General features: G+C 38.9%; 1 protein-coding gene across 1 annotated transcript in view; it reads right to left on the bottom strand.

The window, feature by feature from the left end:
- The window catches only part of fras1 (Fraser extracellular matrix complex subunit 1), a 198245-nt gene that overhangs the window by 31742 nt on the left and 153109 nt on the right, over positions 1-13394 (bottom strand). The window contains exons 33-41 of the mRNA XM_019272470.2: positions 12854-12991; positions 11649-11681; positions 9063-9194; positions 8731-8859; positions 7663-7910; positions 7375-7526; positions 5739-5901; positions 3989-4121; positions 992-1182 (exon numbers count right to left, since the gene is read on the bottom strand). Of these exons, the coding sequence (XP_019128015.2) occupies positions 992-1182; positions 3989-4121; positions 5739-5901; positions 7375-7526; positions 7663-7910; positions 8731-8859; positions 9063-9194; positions 11649-11681; positions 12854-12991 (1319 nt within the window). The remainder of the gene's footprint in view (positions 1-991; positions 1183-3988; positions 4122-5738; positions 5902-7374; positions 7527-7662; positions 7911-8730; positions 8860-9062; positions 9195-11648; positions 11682-12853; positions 12992-13394) is intronic.

Below are 13394 nucleotides of genomic sequence, written 5' to 3'. Positions count from 1 at the left end.
AACTCAAGACTTAAAACAGGCTTAAGTGATGGATTTGGAAGCTGAGTTTGTTTATGCTGAAGGAGAGAGCGGTTTTTAAGAAGTCACGTGTGGATCAAGAATGATCATTCAAAAGAGCTGCTATGTGAGACGCTCCATGATTGACAGAGCGTGCCTCTCATCGCTTTCCGCAAGCAACCAAACTTCAACATCTCAAAGCTTTTACTGATGACACAGAGCAGAGCAGAGCAAATGAAAAAATAAAAATACAATAAAAATTTTAATTAAATAAGGCAGTGTCCTTCTGTAAGATCCTCATGTTCTGAGGATAAAAGCTCTGGCCTCAGAAGCTTTTTCCTGATTGTAGCGGTTAGAAAAGGCTATCTACTGTAGATGGTTAATGATTCAGCTGAATGAACTCTTTGCAGATATATATATATTTTTTCAGTCTTGTTTGGTTCTGTTTCCGTATCAGACACCGATGTTCCCGATCAGGGCACTCTTATTGGTGCAGGAGTAGAATTTGCTGAGTATTTGAGGGGACACCTTTTCTCAAACGTCTGCCTGTTTTTCTTAAGACTCTCCTTTTCACTATAACCAATAAGAAATTGTGCAGAACTCACCCTAATAATCTTTTTTAGATTTTTTACTACTACTACTTTTACATAATACTAGAATACTGGGAGTATCAGTGACAGAATTATTTGTGGAACAGGGTTTTCGCTATATTTAAGAGGTGCTGGAAGAAATGTCTGTACAGATCTATACAGGAATGGATACAGACAGGTGGCTTGACAGGTGATGGTGGTGCTGCAAATCCTATTTGTAACCAGGTGTCATACTGCAGGTTTATATATTGAGTATATCACATGAACCTACAAAAAAAGCAAATCTGGATATTTACCACATGTTAACTAGAGCCACAAGTTTGACACCACTTCTTGCAGTTTAGGAGGTGGTTTCGAAGCAGACTTCAAGATTTAAGACATGATGGCACACAGACATCAGTTACCTGGATGTCAATTTCAACATTGAAAGCCTCTGTCTGGCTATGTCCATCGCTGATGTAGAAGCTGAAGATGTCCTGTTTGGCCTGAGTTTTGTGCTGGCTGTCCTGGACGTAGAAGATGTAGTCCGATGTCAGGTCCTCCACAGAGAAGGGCACATCAGGGGTGACGATCCGCGAGCCGCCAATTGAGCCTCCTGGTGGATAGGAAATAGAAAAAGGATTACTAGAACTGATCTCCATGATATTTTGGTTAATTACTTATTAATGTTTTCTTTTTAAAAAGCTTGTTTTAAAGTTCTGTCACTTTGTTGATGCTTATTGTGAAAGTATGATTCATTTTTATCTCCAGCTATGACTTCAAACATCAGTACAACATTTACCACACTACAACACATACTGTAGCTCATGTGGCTCTCAGGCACCAGGCCACCACTTACAGTAAAACACCCAACAGCTGGAATGACAAAAAACAAAACATGTTTTTTGTCCCACAAACAGCCTTTTTATTTCACTTTAGTTAGGCAGTTTGAATGCAGGAAAGATGCGCCAAGACACTTTTACAGTGCTCTACAATTCTGGCACTCGTGTCATTGAAGAAGAGTCGTAGTGAATGTACAAAATCAACCTTGAAATCTCTGAAGTTTAAGACAAAGTGCAAGTGTCTTCGTCACAGAAGATGGATGACTCCATGGTGAGCTGAGTCAGGGCTCCGCAGGGAATAGCCAATGTGTGTATTTGTGTGTGTGTTTCAGGCACAACACTAAATCACATCACATCTCCATCATCTAGCTGTTATAAGGTGAGGGAAGGGAGTCTCTTATCTGAGCTGGAACCCTTGCAGAATCATGATCAGGGTGGGAAATCAACTGCAGCCATCACAGCAATGCAGGGAGTCATTTGTTTGTTCCGTTCTCAAACATGGTATCATCTGATTTCAGATCCGAGAGGGAGAAGTAACACTGCTGACATCTCGGATTGTCTGTGATTAAACAAGACTTATGAACGTAGTGCTATATATGGGTAGACAACAGGAAATTTGTTTTTCAGACGTATGAAGCACAGATGTGTGAGTGTGAGTTAAGCGTATGCTGTAATATTAATCCGAGAATTCTGTCATTCCACAGTGAAAAATATATGTAATAAATATATCTGAGACTTTAAATTTCAAAGGAATACCTGTGCAGTCATATATTTATGTCTAAATCTCATTTTTCTAAAGAACTAGTCCCAAAGATACACTGTAATAAAAAATGCATTGCAATAAAAAATAACCAATGTGACTGCACCCTTCTGCAAAACATGTGATTTATTGCGTTGAATGTAATAAACAAATGAATTAGTGATGGATCATTTAATAAAAACTTTAAGGCCCCACTAGCTGCTCCTAAGGCTCCTCTCTTTCCTCAAAATGCTGAAGTGTTGCATGGAACAAACAAAACAACATATATGGCTGTTTTTTAAGCCTTAATAGTTTGGGGGATACAAATAGAAAACGACTAGAGGGTCATTATTATCTGTCAGCTATTAAAATTAAAATGCATAAAATTAGAGAAGTGCATCCCTTTTTTATGTGCTAAGCACACAAATGTAAACGGTAATGTTCTCATAGTAGCTGTTTTGCATATAAATAAAGCATACATGTGGAGCTGTGTACTCTATCCTGTATGTTTCTGTGTATGTCTGAAAAAACTGTATTGTAATCATGCAAATGTAGACCATCAGCATGTGTGAGTGAATGCTTTTTTGTGCACATTGGTTTTGTTCAGGAGAATAGGCAACACATTGACAGTGACACTGGCTGGCCGTCCCTGTGCCCCGGTGAAAGCAGCAATCCAGTCAGCCGACTGCCTGTGCTGAATACCAACGACTGTCCCTCCGCTCCAGCAGCCATCAAGGACAGTCAGCTGGGACATGGTGAGACAACACTGCTGCCAGCTGCTTATCTACAGCAGCAGACAATATAAATATCTAATTCCATGCATCCTTCAGTGCATCTGCAGATAACTTTTTTTTCCTACATGTAATATAGCAGAGCCTCATTTGTATTACTATGGCTTCAAATCTATTATTAACAATAAATGTTGCTTTGCATATCAACTCTGTATGGCAATTTAAAGCTGTTGCTTCAGACGCCCTTATGTGATGACAATTGACCACTGAAGACCTCAAGATGTGGTTGAAAGCTCAGAAGAAAAGCTAGTGAGTAAACCAGTAAAAGTTTTTTTGTGAGTTAAATGTTGCTTGTAATGTAGACAATATTTCCCATTTAGCAGTGCAGTATTGTATTTCTATATCCAGCATACAGCCCAAACGGGTGAATATAATATATATGTAAATCACGAAACTCCAACACACTCATCCATTCTGTAAAATGACACATACACTATTACATAAACAAGTTTTTCAGTAATAACTCACAAATAATCACTTTTTTTCTCTTCTCTTTGTACGGACTCTATAATCCTCAACTGAATCACCTTACTGTAAGCATATTGTTGTGAATCTTGTCTTTCTGTCTGTATTCGAGTGTCATATTTGTTTTTTTGACTTCCATTCTGCTCTTGAAATGATACACGAATTTGTTTTTTTGACTTCCATTCTGCTCTTGAAATGATACACGAATATGTTTTTCAACTCATATCACCTTTTTTAATAAAAAAAAAAAAAAAACGGTTACTCTTGGGAACAGAAGAAAGTAAAAATGGTGGTTGAGCAAGCATGCATTTAAAACTAGGACTTCAACAAAGGCCCCATCTGTAGCCGACTATCCGGCGGTACTAATCCACAACATAATCAGGCTGTGACAGATGGCAGCGGCACCACAGAGAATTCAACCGACATTGTTTGAGTATGAGTGTGACATAAATAGAAATGTGGAAATTATTAAAGTAATGCAGATGCGACCTGCGTACATGCACAGTATGCACACAAAGTTACCGTCTGCAACAATGTCCACTTCACAGTGCTAATGAAAGACACACACATGCAGGAAGACCTCACCTGCTTTGGTGTTTTCGATGAAGCCGTACTTTGGTGGACTGATGAGCCAAACCAGCAGGTCCTTCCTGGGTGTGTCGAGGTCTGACACTATGATGTGGTTGGCAGACAGCTGCACTCGGCCACCTTCCTGGACCTAAACATCAAAATACTAAAATAAGTCCTGGATATAACACACGTCAGGCCTTTTATTTGCCCTTACCTCTTCGGTAGAAACTTAAAAAACTCTCTCTTAACAAGAAAATTAATTAGAAATGAAACAGCGTGGATAAACTGTGTCAAATACAAGGTTTTTACAGCAAGTCTATAGAATGTTATGTAATTATTATACAGCTTCTTTTGTAGAAAATGTTCTGCTGCTCCAGGGTCATGAACCATTGTTATAGAGGTCTAATAACTGAACAGATTACCCTGACACACCTGGCAACACAGGATTCAACTGAAATGTTTTTGTTCACACATTACAATACTTATTTTCAATAAGTGGATCTCATGGTTACTGTACATTTATTCCCTTCTCATACATGGTACCACTTAAACTCCAGCTTAGTGGGCAGAGGATGTTATGAAAACATGATATAATGAACACCTACCATGACTCATTAGTTGTTTTGTCTGATTTGTTTATTTATTGATTTTTTATTCATTATATTATACTTTATTATAGTTTTCTAGCATAAGAAATGATGGAACATGTGCAGTTTGAGGCTTTATTGCAAAAGATAAGGGCCAAGAAAGTTTGTGCTGGTTGAGGCTCCAGCTTCCAGCTTTATTAAACTCTTTTCAGTCTCCCCAAACAAATCAAACTGTTTCCATGAAACTGTAACAACTGGAGAAGTTCTACTTTGTTTGTGCTGTATTTTGAAACTCTTCCTGCTTAAAGGAAGGCAGTTTTTTTCTTCTTCTCTCACTCTACAACCCCCCTAGCTAACTAAACGAGAGATTTTAAAGCAGACCTTTGGGATTTTACTCTATACTTTCATAAGGGGCTTCTACAGCTCTAATACAGGATTCATCCCTGAGGGAGCCTCTGCAGTGAGTACCAGTCTAACAATCATTAGGTTGGACATTACATTTTCCTTCCTTCACCAGGTGTCCTACACAGCTGGAGCTAGGCTCCCTCTGTTGTGCATTCTTGTTGCTTTCAAGACATATCGTTAAAGAAAGGAAAATAGACAGGAAAATAATGCAGTGATGGAGGACGGATAAGTTGTTGGAAGTAGTTAAATGAAGCATCCAATGGATATTTGATAAGCAAGTAGAAAAGAGAAGTCTCAAGATTTAGCTGAGTGGATAAATAGTTGTATCTTGAGTGATGATGCATCAAACACAGTTAGTCTGCAACTAAGAGGAGATTTTTCTGTCTACACTTGTAAAAAAACAATGTTCTCTAGGAGATAAATTGAAAAGAGGAAATCATCTCGAGAAAGAAACACAGAGATATTTACCAACAGCGCTTGTGCCTCGCTATCTGAGGGACAAAAAGTGACAGCGTGCCATTGTTTCCTCTGCTTCATTTGCCTTGTTAATAAATGATTCTAAATACAGCATCTGCTTTCAACAATTCAAAAGAGTATTTTAGGATTTCTCGTATGAGCAGGCAGGGTAATGGAGAGGAAATAACAATGTGTGGTGTGTGTATATAAAACATCGATGAAATTGTAATTCTGTGTATATTATGATAATATTAGAACAAGGCATGTGTGTGTGTATATCTGTTGTTGTTGTTTCTATACTGTAAATGTGTGGCTACCTTGATGCCGCTGCGGACTGTGACCACTGGTGGCTGCCTGGGTGTGGAGGTGATAGTAATGGTGCACATCTGGTTGTCAAGGCGATTGTTGTCTCCGTCATAAACAACAAAGTGGAAGATGTCAGTGACTGGCTGACTACCTGTCTCCAAGGAAGTGATGTACCTGTAAATGGAGATATTAGTTAGATGTATTGTCTAAAAAGAGAACATTTATCGCCTGTTGTTCCAATACTCTTTTAATTTGGTTCAATAATCCTCTGTATCACATAAAAATGTGTTTATGTGTCTAGTCCTGGACTGATAGGGGACTTGGGAAAGCTTTGCTTTAGCCCTCCCACAGTGATACATCTACTAATCTCCGCAGAGCACTAATAAAATTGAAATCTATAGTGGTATAATCTTCTCTAATCCCATTTAACTCTCATAAAACAATTCCTGGCTCCTGTTTGTATGAGCCAACGCCACAGAGACAAAACTAATACAGCCGATTTGAAGATTGCCCTTCGCTAAAGCTAATCAGGGCCTGCATTATGGAAATGAAGCAGTTAGTATCTGAATATTTATATTTCATCTTTTTGCCTCTGACTGGGGGCCCTTAGTACCTCTTGCAGGTAATATCTGTGTGGTGCTAATTGGCATTGCTTGTGCCAACAGGCTGAGTCAATGAACGTAATAGGGAAAAGGCATCTTAATCATTTCATGTTAATCCATTTGTTTTCTTACTGGGTTTTGGTAATGCTAATGTTTGCAGAGCTCTTGGCTTGTGAGAGGAAACATTAGATTGAAGGAAAACAAAATAACTGCTTCATCTTCTGCTGTGATGCAGAGATGAGAATGAGCCCCGTCGACTCAGGCTGCAATCAGAGAAATTTATCATGGCTTTGACTACAGTGTGAAGAACCCTCCAATGCATTTTATCTCTTACAGAGTGGAATCAAAACCACTCTTTTCTTCAAAAACAGTCTCTCTGTTAAAGGCTCAAAAATCCTTTCGGTACCTCAGCTAACCAAAAACTATAATGCTCTTGAACATCTTGACTTCTGTCAAGTATTCTGCACCCCTCAAAAAACTGGCAGTATTATGAAATACTTTTAAAACACTGAAAAAACTAAATATGTCTACAGGTCAAGGAGAAAACATGCTCCTGAAAAATTTAGTCCACATTTTACTACTCCTTTACATTTTTTTTTTTTTACTGAAGAACTAAAAAGGTGCTCATTCACTCTCGTCTCTCTCATGGACCCTTACTGCTTATACATTGATGGCTTGTGGAAACTACTAAGGGTTTCTGAGAGTTGTTTTTAGTTGATAGCTGCAGGCTTTTTATGTATTTTTTTGTTTTTATAAGTCTCCGAAGTAGCATTTAAACCACTGTGGGGGACTAAAACCCTGTAGTGAAACCAAGGACAGTTTTTTTTCACTGCATTTGCATTTTAGAGACTCTTCACTTTGAAACATAGTAAAATACTTCCAAATCACATTGGAATGAGATGTCTGGTCAACTATGTGATAAACAAACAAACAAAAAATAGAAAAACACAAGAAAAAAAAGGCTCATCAAGTTTTCTTGTGTTTATATTTGATTTTGATTTGAAATAATCTTCAGGTTTGCTTGAAGTTATTTTAGGTTGTCTACCTGATTCTATGTTTGCTGATGTCCTCCATGGTGAAGGAGGAGTACTCCCTCAGCTCCTGGTGCTCGTGCTGGGACTGACTCCTGGTCAGGATGCCGTACATTGGCACTGACACAAGCTGGATCTGAATCTGGTTATCTGGGGACGTGTTGTCCTGTAGGAGACAAAACGGTGTAACAGGGTGTTGTGATGTGTACAGTGACAACAACAAGTTTAAGGAGCACTACTGTGATCCCAAATTTATCTCAATAGCAAAACAGGCCTCAATGCATTCATTTCCGCTTACTCACAGTATAAGCCAGGTGTGAACGCCTGATCACGGTGCTGCTTCTCTCGGCCACTTCCAGTGACAATGTGGCTGCCGGGTCTCGTTGTGGCCCGTCATCCCCGGCGCCGAGCACCACTACCTGTACCACTGTGGATGCCATGGAGATGCCGTCGCTAACGGAAAAGGTGATGGCGTCGTCCTGCGTGGAGAGGCCGGTGTGTCGGTAGAGCAGAACATTGCGGGTGATGTCGCTGAAAGTGAAGATGTCACCTGGCGGGATGCAAAAGGTGAGAATGGAGGAGTGTATTTCTGGCTTTGGTTGTTGTTTTGAGTCCTTATACTTTTCTGTGAAATGACTGTGTGTGTTAATCTGCAAGCCAAGAGTGTGCATACACAGCTTCATAACTACATGAATAAGTAATCAAGAGATTGAGGACAAAACCATGAGAGCAGCCAGACTTTTAAAACCACAAAATAAAATGTCCTGCATTGAAGCACCGCCTTTCCAAGCAGCACGCTGTGATATGAATCTCTTTCAAATAAACTCAAACTCAGAATATAATAAAAATGATATGAACTGCCCGATGTTCATAAATTAAAATCAAAGTTGTTGTCTTATTACAGTTGTAATAAGAGTTCCAGTTGTGGTGTATAGGATTTAGAGGCATCTAGTGGTGAGGCTGCAGATTGCAACCAACTGAATACCATCCCTTCCTAGCATGTTTGGCTGTGAAACTCAAAAAAATGAAAGGCCTCATCTAAAGCCAGTGTTTGGTTTCTTTGACTGGAAAATAACCTGCACAATCAGTAAAAAAAATAAAGGCTCATTCTACGGTAACAAAAACACAAGGATTCTTATTTTCAGGTGATTTTACACTTATGAAATTATATTCCATCTTTACCAATAGATCCTAAATGTTAAACACTACCATTACATAGTAGTTTGTGTGGTCAGAATCTACCAATAGCTGGAGGGTAACTCTCTGCCTGCTTAATGTCTCCTTGACTATAACTGACTATATGTTTATCCTAAATGAGTAGTTGTGACATCAACTTTCCATATGTCTGTGTTATGTGTATGTCATCTCACCATTGGTCATGCTAATGTGTGTGCTGCCGTCTGTCTTCGTCAGCTCTCCATGGATGGGAGCCTCCACCAGCTCAAACTCCAACTCATCTGGTGCCGTGTCAGCGTCACTCACTGCCAACTGCTGACCGCCTACACACACACACACACACACACACACAACAGGAAGAAAGATGCATGAAGAGAGATGAAGCAGAAATAGAAGAAAATTAACTGTCTGGGCCAGACACACACACACACTCATGTACACACACAGCTCTTTCTCCAGTGTTGTTGATCATCAAATTAGTATTAGTCCTGTGTATTTTTGCTTATGTGTGTATTCTTCCTCTTACCTATGGCGGCCTGTCCTCCCATGCTGACCTCTAGCAGCGGGTCAAGAACCTGAAACACTGGCGGCTGCTGATGGTTTGACAGCAGCAGCACAGCAAAGTCCATTTCAGGAGTGGTGTGTTCACCGTCAGATACTGAGACAAACACACAAAGGACACAGAAAACAATAAAAGCACATGCACAAAACATGAAAACAGAGAAAAATAAGGAAATTAATCAGACTTTCTAAAAACGCTAAACCCACACACATCCGATGCTAGTTATGTCCCCAGCGCTGGGAAAAAACTAACTAATCATCGTCCTCAAGTCGGCTCTCTAAAAGATTATTAATAGAAGAGAAATACCGAAAAAACAAACAAAAAAACATACAATCACAGGAGCTGTGATTAAAAATCAAGACACAGAATCAATTAAACCACTGAAACAATCTATCAGGGAAAATTCATTATACTCGTTCAGTGTTTTGGGGGGATTATCGGCTTTATTGGCTCTGCTTGTCACTTCTACACACATACACACACACAAAAATCAACTAATGAGTACAACAGGCCAATTATCACATTTGGCTATAAAAAATAGTGTGTATAATTAAAGATGACAGACTGGACATTTAAACTGGACGTTTTGACTTCACATTGAAATGAGCTCATATTTCAAATGTTTGTGCATTACCCTGCTTCCTTCTGGTGACTAATTAAATAGCTTGAATCATAAAGATGAAATTAATAACAGTTCAAAAATATTTTCTTCACTTTTTGATGAAATATATACAGCAAACACTGGAATTTTACTGAATTTGAGTTGAACAATCATTAAAAGTTATGAGCGACAATGTTGGAAGGTGGTTGAAGATGGAAAAACCACATCCACAGAGTTAAGTCAGAGAGGTTTGTCCCATTCAACAATGATCAATAAATGTTAAATGTGTCTACTAACTATTAACTTCACACAGATATTATTATTATTACATGATTCATTACTGTCAGATAATTCTTCTCTACCTGACATATCTGTTGGATGCCTACTCTAATCAGCTGACTTTATTGTGATGTGATGAATGGTCTAATGCTCCATTACATGCATTCAAATGTTTAATAATGTATCTAAGTATCAGCAGAAACGTGTACTTCTATATCTGTAGCTGAATCTATAGCTGTATAATTGATTGGACACGCCACACACTGCTTCTTTGCACGGCAGTGGACTAAGTATATCTTTGCATGAACACACTTTAATGGACTTGATTCAGACTTAAGTACGAATGGATGTCCGCTCTCAGACAGTGAAATCACTCTATAATTTTTAATCAAAACAAACTCACTGAATTGAAAAGATGTGATTGCTGCTTATTAAATTATTGTTGCACATAAGTTACAATGTGCATGTAAGCACAAAATGTAAATATTTATGTACAAGAACATCAAAATTATAGAGATTTTTAACAAATACTTTATTTATATATACTTCATGTCACAGACCAATAATCTCTTGCACTTTCTACTGGCCACCAATTCATATTTTACCTAAGTACTAAACACTTAGAGACACAGTAGTCTCTGATGCTTTCATCCTCCTTCCATCCTGCTTCGGTACTGACTACGTGTATGTGTGTGTATGTATGCCTCAAAGCCTGACCTAAAGTGAAAAGCACTTTGGCAAGGCCTCTGAGCACCCGTAAACACATATTTCCCAAACAGCTCCTGTTGGAGTTGAGTACACCAGCGCTTCATCAAGTGTGCAGTAAACAGAAGAGACTTGGTCCTATCAGGTTAAAGGCCAAAGAGCCAGAACAGAAAATCACGGTGGAGGAAAAGACCCAGGGGCCAGATCAGTGCTAAAGTGATAAATTTAACAAAGTGAAGTGAAGTAGGAGCTGAAATGCAGGAAGAGAAGTATAGCAGTAAAGAAGAAGAAAGGAGTGGAGAGATTTAGTGTGGAGGAGAAGATGGGGAAAGAGGAAATGGGAGAAAAAAGATAAGGCTAAGGAGTCGAGAGATGAGAGAAAAAAAAAATCCAATGGGAAAGAAGAGAAGAGATATTTATGGTTACGACTGAAAGGAAGAGAAGGGAAACAGAAAAAGACACGGAAGGAGAAACCAATGGAGGACAGCAAATGAGAGAAAGATGAAATTAAAGATGGAGAGGACAGAGAGGACAGGGAAGTAGGACAAATTGAGGTCAGAGAAGAGGAGCGAGAAGAGAAGAGTGGAGAAAATTAAGTAACACAAAGTGTTACAACAAAAAAACCCATAAAAAATACACATTAACACAGTAGATAAAAGCAGAGGTGAAAGGGGAGGGCAAGGCGAGGTGAAAAGGAAAAAGAGGAGGAAAAAAGAAATTGAGAGTAGATTGAAGAGAAGACATCAAAGGAAGTAGCCGGGCAGACAGGATTGAGGATGGAGGACGAGGTGAGGAGGTGAGGGAGGGAAAATGAGACTGAGGTTAAAGAAGATTTATCAATAGAAGAGGGGAGGAGGTGAAAGAAAAATGTGCATGATGTGGAAACGAGTTAACATTGGGAGGATGAAGGGGAGAGATGGAAACAGTCCTCCTCCTCTCTCAAATGAGGAAGATGAAGTATTTACCTGTGAAATAGACGTTCAAAGACTCTGGCAGACCTGTTGGGTGTAAAAAAAAAAAGAAAACTGAGCACTGTGAGGTGCTAAAAATAAAAAAAAACAGTGGATTCAGACAGAGTTGACAAGGTGCTGCAGTGAACATAAAAGCTGAATGAATGATGCTACAGTGCATAAAATGCGAGAGGCAATGAGAATGATGTACTGATGCAAAGCTTTCCGCTGGAGCTCCTCACACCCAGATTAAGAGAAACTAAAGTCAGCTTTGATCTTGGATTACGGGTTATTTCTTTGGAACAAATATCCCCAAAAAAATGACTGACAGTAAGAATTAACTTTAACAACTTCAATTCAAAGAGTGTTGGCTAACCAAAACCAGATCGTGTGTCAAAATGTGTCATCAAGATGAGTTCTCTAAACTGATATACAGCCTTGCTTTTACAATGCAGCAATTTTTCGTACAAAAATAGCAGGCGTACATAATATTATTATTAGTCACAATCAGTGGTAATAGAAGCTACTACCAAGTATGCATTAAGTTACCAATGGTAGTGTTGTCTTCAGGTCTAAAGCCAAGATTAAAAGAGGGACTTCACTTCAGTATTTTTCTCATACGTGAATTACCAAAGTGATATAGAGGACATTGTACAACTGTTTCTACAGGCTGAGTAATACAGAATCAGTGGCGTGTCCCTTTGACAAAAAGGTGAGCGTCAGACTGAGACTGCAGTAGCTCAATGAATAGTAAACCACATGGAAATAACATGCAGTTGTTGTATGTGGTTAAACTAGAAAACTAAGATAGTGTTATTAAGCCAGAATGGCTTATTGTGTTTCCACAGAAAGTGTCTGTAGTTGCTGACGGCAGACTGCTCAGCCCCAAAGATCAATGTGTGGCTGCTCGGCTGAAAAAGCTGAAAAATAAACCCCTGCAACGCCGTTTCTGATTAATTCTATTTTCAAAATGTATACATGTATAACCAAACAAATACAAAATGAAAAAAAAAAAAAAACACTTACACCCTGAAGAAAAACATCAACCAGATAAAACCTGATTTTGGGTAATATTGGTTGTTTTCATCTTACACATTAATGACCAAGATGATCACTTGGTAAGTCTTCCAAAGCTACGTTGTTACATTACAGACACATCTGGGAAGTTCTCGAAAAGAAAATCCTTAGACAAGAGATGAAGATCAGTGTATGTATCTTACCAATAAAGGAATATTGGTACAGCTCCTGCAGGTGTGAAGGGGCCTGTGGTGGTCTGTAGATGATCTTGCCATTATTGACATCGGCCTGAGTGAAATGTTTCACTGGTGTGTATGGTCTGCTCCGATGCTCGATGGCACCTGAAGGGAAAGCAGCACAGGAAGAAATTCACTTCAAGAATGTTTTTCCGGGGGTACATTTAATATATTTTTTAAAATAGATAACATACTGGTGAAAGAGATAGAAGTTAAAAGAGGAAGAAACTAATATTCTAAAGACTACACCCTTTGAAACATGTAGCATACATTGCACAAAACACACCAAGAAGAGCCCGGGTTGTTCTGATTTGGAAAACACTACATCGACCTGAAGAGGCACTACACATCAACCCGAAATGACATGTGCCTCGGAACCACTAGTGCATGGGCTTACAGACAATCATAGCAGACATGCCATGTATGTCACTGCTGTATTTTTCCCTTGATAATTATTGAAAAAACTAATTGGTATCTATTGCTATCTTCAGTTACCTAGTCTGTTGAC

This window comes from Larimichthys crocea, chromosome III, assembly GCF_000972845.2.
Source record: "Larimichthys crocea isolate SSNF chromosome III, L_crocea_2.0, whole genome shotgun sequence".
NCBI lineage: Eukaryota > Metazoa > Chordata > Actinopteri > Sciaenidae > Larimichthys > Larimichthys crocea.
The sequence above is the reverse complement of the archived record's forward strand: the minus strand, read 5'-3'. Positions and strand labels throughout refer to the sequence as shown.